Source organism: Corvus brachyrhynchos, unplaced genomic scaffold (genome assembly GCF_000691975.1).
Source record: "Corvus brachyrhynchos isolate BGI_N302 unplaced genomic scaffold, ASM69197v1 scaffold283, whole genome shotgun sequence".
Lineage (NCBI taxonomy): Eukaryota > Metazoa > Chordata > Aves > Passeriformes > Corvidae > Corvus > Corvus brachyrhynchos.
In genome coordinates this window covers 3,167,658-3,172,401 of record NW_008237409.1, presented here as the reverse complement: position 1 = coordinate 3,172,401, position 4,744 = coordinate 3,167,658, and the positions used below count along the sequence as shown (strand labels likewise).

General features: G+C 59.4%; 2 protein-coding genes across 2 annotated transcripts in view; one reads left to right on the top strand and one right to left on the bottom strand.

Annotated features, from left to right (window-relative positions):
• Positions 1-6: 6 nt before the first annotated feature.
• Positions 7-3,078, top strand: GEMIN4 (gem nuclear organelle associated protein 4; the record flags this gene model as incomplete). Its single annotated transcript, XM_017730888.1, has 1 exon — positions 7-3,078. A coding segment is annotated over one exon (3,006 nt), but the record flags the coding sequence as incomplete, so codon positions are not given.
• A 614-nt stretch (positions 3,079-3,692) lies between these two features.
• The window catches only part of FAM57A (family with sequence similarity 57 member A), a 4,706-nt gene continuing 3,654 nt past the window's right edge, over positions 3,693-4,744 (bottom strand). The window contains exon 5 of the mRNA XM_017730887.1: positions 3,693-3,729. Within this exon, the coding sequence (XP_017586376.1) occupies positions 3,693-3,729 (37 nt within the window). The remainder of the gene's footprint in view (positions 3,730-4,744) is intronic.

Here is a 4,744-nt window from a genome sequence, read left to right as displayed (position 1 = left end):
GGGGGGTGCCGGCGCCGGGGGGGGAGGGGGCCCGTGCCCATCGTCTGGGCGAAAATCTTGCTGCCCGCCCCACCCGCCGCCTCGCTGGAATGGGGCTGGAAGGATGACGGGTTCTTCTCCGTGGGCGCGATGATCCCCGATGTCAACCACACCGCCCTCTTCGAGCTGGTCAAGGCGCTGGGAGTGCCGCGGCTCTTCGTGCAGCTGCTGCTGGAGCTGCCTCCAGATGTGTGCCGGGGACAGCTGGAGAACTTGGTGGAGTACATCTCCAGCGAGACATCCCCGTCGGACGTCAGGTTCTTGTTGGACGTGTGGTGGGAGGTGATGAAGCACCAGGAGGGACAGGAGGATGCGACGGTGTCTGCGTTCAGCGCTCTCATACATCAGCACGGGGCTGAGCCCTCCCTGGAGGATGGTCTGCAGCCCCCGAAGAGGTTCAAGGGTGACCCTGGGAACCCCCCAGGTGCCACTGGGCTGCCGATGCTGCTGCTGGAGGGGTTAAAGCAGATCCGAGGCAGCATCGCCCAGCCCCGCTTGAGGTGCTATGCCCTGGCCAACCTGGCTGAGCTGCTGTGCCTGTCCTCTGGGCTGGGGCCAGGGGCCAGCCCCCTGCCCATCACAGAGTACCTGGCCAAGGTCAGTGCCGTGGTCAGCCTCTGGGGCAGTGACACTGACAGCCAGTACCACCCCTGCAGGCTGGCAGAGAAGGTGAGGGAAGCAGAGAGAAGCGTGAGCCTCCTGCCCCTGACCAGACTCTCTCGTGAGGAGCTCTTTGTTGGCTTGGACTTGCTCTGCAGCTTCTTACAGGCCTGGGGAGAGGAGCTGCAGGACACTCTGAAGGGCTCTGAGGAGCTGTGTTACGAGAGCTACCGGCTCCTGGACACTCTGACCACCCTTGGGAAGAACCTGGATTTCCTCTCAGAGACCGGAGACCTGGGGGAGGGCGAAGCACAGGTAGTGTTAGAGCTGACACAGCTCACCAAGGACTTTCTCAGGGACACCAGTGCTGTCCTGAAGGGTTTGGACACCAGCCTCGAGTCTTCAGTTGCCATGGCAATCATTGCCCAAAGGCTGGACCGCCATGTGGACGTGTGCTCTGTTTTTGCATCTGAAAAGACCTGGGCTTTTTCAAAGGCCTGGGTCGAGTGCCTCGTGAAAAACAAAGCTCTGTTCCAGAACCCTGAGCTAGTTTTGAAACTGCTGGAGATGCTGGTGAATTTTTCCACGTCCCACCATGACAAGGAGGCCCGAGAGCTGCAGATGGAAGTGACCAAAGCCATCGTGGAGTGTTACACTGAGCTTTCTTTAACTGATAAAAACCAAGTGATCTCAGGTGTCCTGGCATCCTGGGGTGGCCAAGGTCTGTCCCAGAACTTGCAGGTTGTCAGGGATGGGTTCCAGGAGGACCTGAATGTGACTTTCAACCAGATCACAAAGAGTGTGTCTGATGAGGGCCTGACCAGGGCTGTGGCTTCTGTGGCCAGGCTGACGCTGCTGTACCCCGAGGCCACAGTGAAGCAGGTTTGTCATCTTGCTGTGGTCAACCTCGGAGCACACCAGTTCCTCGCCCAAATCCTCTGCTCCTTCTCAGCACTGAGCTTCCTGGAGAGCCATGAGGATCCAGGCAGGCCACGCAGCCTGGTGGTGAGGTGTCTGGAGGAGGCAGTGTGGGGGAAGCTTTCCACGGCGAGGGAAGAGGAGCAATTCCTTCAGTTCCTGGCCTTTCTCATGCAGCCAGGCTCAGCCACCCCACTTGTGTCACCTGCAGAGGTGGCCAAAGCCTTTGTCCTTCCCTATTTGAAGTCAGACTCTCCTCAGATTGAGCTGAGCCTGCAGATCCTCAGTAAGGTTTTGGGAATACCGTCCTGTTCAGAAGAGCACTGGATCAAATCCTGCCACCCGTTCCCACTTCTCCTCAGCCTCTGCAAACTTCTGGATGGTTACACCAAACACTGGCATCAGCCTAAGGAGCAGCTCTTCCCTTCCCTGGAGACCAAAGACCTGATTCTGAACATCCTTTGCCAGCTGTGCGAGCTGGTGGGACCAGAGACCGTCCCCTCCCCGGAGCTGTGGGTGCAGTCGCTGGCCTGGCTCCACAGGAAGGTGGCACCACTGGACTGGACTGTCGGGCTCCGTCTGAAGAAGCTTTACGGGGACCACTTCAAGAACGAGGTCCCGGCGACACTGTTTGAGATCTGCAGGCTTCCTGAGGACGAATGGACATCCCAGTCCTTGCCAGCCTACGGGCCGGGCAGCGGGCTGCTGGCGTGGATGGAGTGCTGCTGCGTGTCCCTAGCGCTCAGGGACACGATGCTGGCGCTGCTCACCGTCAACGTGGACAACCCTGAAGAAGTGAATCTCTTCAGCAAGGGCTTCCTGGTGGCCCTCATCCAGGTGCTGCCTTGGTGCAGCCACGGCGAGTGGAAGAGGCTCGTGCCCGTGGTGGAGCAGCTGCTGCAGCGGCAGGTGCTGCACGTGCCCTACACGCTGGAGTACGTGCAGCACATGCCCCTGCTCAACCTCCGCCCCTTCGCCTGCCACCTCCAGCTCTCCGTGCTTTTCCTGCGGGGCTTCCAGCTCCTCTGCAGCTCCAGCTGCTCCTCCTGGCTGCCGCCAGAGGCCTGGCTCCACGTGGTGCAGCTGTACTGCGCCAGCCTGACCGACTTGCTGGCCTCCGTCAAGGCCACGGCGAGAGCCCCGTCTCACCCCGCCGAGGACGGCGCCGGCACGCAGGAGGTGTCCTTTGTGTGCATCCAGATGTTCTGTCACCTGCTGCACGTGGCTGCCATGCTGCCGGCCGGGGGCTGCGGGGAGCCGCTGCTGGTGGTGGCCCTGGAGGTGCTGTCGCAGTACGAGGCGTCCAGCAGCGCCGACGCGGCTCCCTGCGCCGCGCTGCGCAGAGCCAACGAGAGGCACTTCCTGGAGTCCATCACGGACAACGTGGGGCACGAGGAGCTGCGCAGCACCCTCCTGCAGAAGCTCAGCAAGCTGGGAGCGCACTCGGAGCGCTGACAAGGGACCTCTGATCTGGATCTTGTAAGATCTGTAATAAACCCTTGTTTTTCTCTTTTGAATGTATTCCCTCCCTGCTGTTTTTTCTTCCACTGGGCAGTGGAAGTGGCCGTATAAAGATGCGGTAGGAGGAGCCACTTCAGTTATCCATTGAAATAACTGGACACAGCTGTTCCTGAGCCAAGCTGCCAGTTCTGTGGCTGCAGCCTTGCCTGCTGGCACTTTGGATTTACACAGCAGCCTCCAGCATCCAGGAAATCACTTCCCTCTGGCTGCTTTGCCACCAGCCCTCTCCTAGTCCCGGGAGAATTGCTGGTTGTGCCACGTGCTGCCGGAAGCTGGAAAGCAAGTTGGAAGCTGGGAAGCGAGTTGAGTGAGTTCAGGACAGGCAGGAACCTTTGGAAATCCGTGTGTGCTGCTCCTGCCCGGAGGTGGGGGTGCAGCAGTAACCCCACATGTAACACCCCCACCCAGCAATGAACGGCACGTGGAAGAGCCAGCCAGTGGTGTGACTCAGAGAGGAAATCTTTATTGGTCTCCTGATAGTAAATAGGGCAGTGTTAGTGCAAACTGAGGTGCCTCATTGGCTGGGGTTTTCTTTGTCCTTACGTAAGGCACGTTATTTGCAATGAAAACAGTGAGATACAACATCTGTAACGAGTTGCAAGCGCTTTGTAACATCAGCTGCTCTCGGTGGTTACTGTGACAGTGGCAGCTCTGCAACAACAACCACAGGTCGGAAGAGGCCCTTTGTTTTTTTACACTCTATCCAGAACAACAGCCGTGGTTGGGATGAGATCCAACCCCCAAAAGATCCAGGTTTCCCAGAGCTCGGCTGCTGGTTTCAGACAGAATGAAAGGCACAGAGTGGTCGCAGGTCTCCGGGGCTGTGCCAGGGTTGTGCCAGTGCAGTTCCCTGCCCTGGAGCAGGCACAGAAGGCTGCAGGAGGAGGAGGAGGAGGTGGCTGCCCTGGCTGGTGCTGGCTGCAGGGAATGAACTCAGCTGTGGTCTGATTGCACACACCCGCAGGGCTCCTGAACCCCGTGGTGCAGGGCGAGCCAGGGAGCCTATACCCATTTTGCTGTGGCTGAAAGTGGAAATGGGCTGAACTGGTGAAGGGCCAGCTCAGGATCCTGCTCCGGGGTTGCTGGTTCCTTCTGTGCAGCCCCACTTCTGTCCCTGGCAGCCTCACGGGGGGTGGGATGGGGCTGGAGGGATGGGACTGTACAGGTACTGCCAGGGCGTGGTGGTGCCAGCTGGAGGGCAGAGCAGAGCAGGGTGTGCCAGATGGTTTTAAATACCTGCTGAGGGGATGCAGCCAGATAAGAGCAGCTGTGGTTAGGGGAGGGGAGGGAAAATTGCACCCTCTGCCAAGGAGGGGCTCTGCACAGTGCCCTGTGTGTTGATGAGACGTCGCTCTGAGACAGCAGAACCATTCCTCTGTCCTGGCATGAGCTTCTCCCCTCCAGCCCTGCTGGGAACACCAGAACTGGCAACACAGGAGTCCCCCGCAGGACTGTCAGACGCTTTTAGTGAAAAGCACCATCGAGTTAAGTGGAGCTTGAGCCCAGCAGCCACAGCAGCAGCAGGAGGTGAGGTGCATGTGGGAGGTCAGAGGCCGAACAGGGCTGTAGTGTAGAGCTGAAGTCAGTAAAGGCCAGGAACGGCTCTGCAGAGCTGTGCTGCAGCTCCAGGGCTGGCTGGGGCTGCGGCAGGTCCGGCACAGGCTCC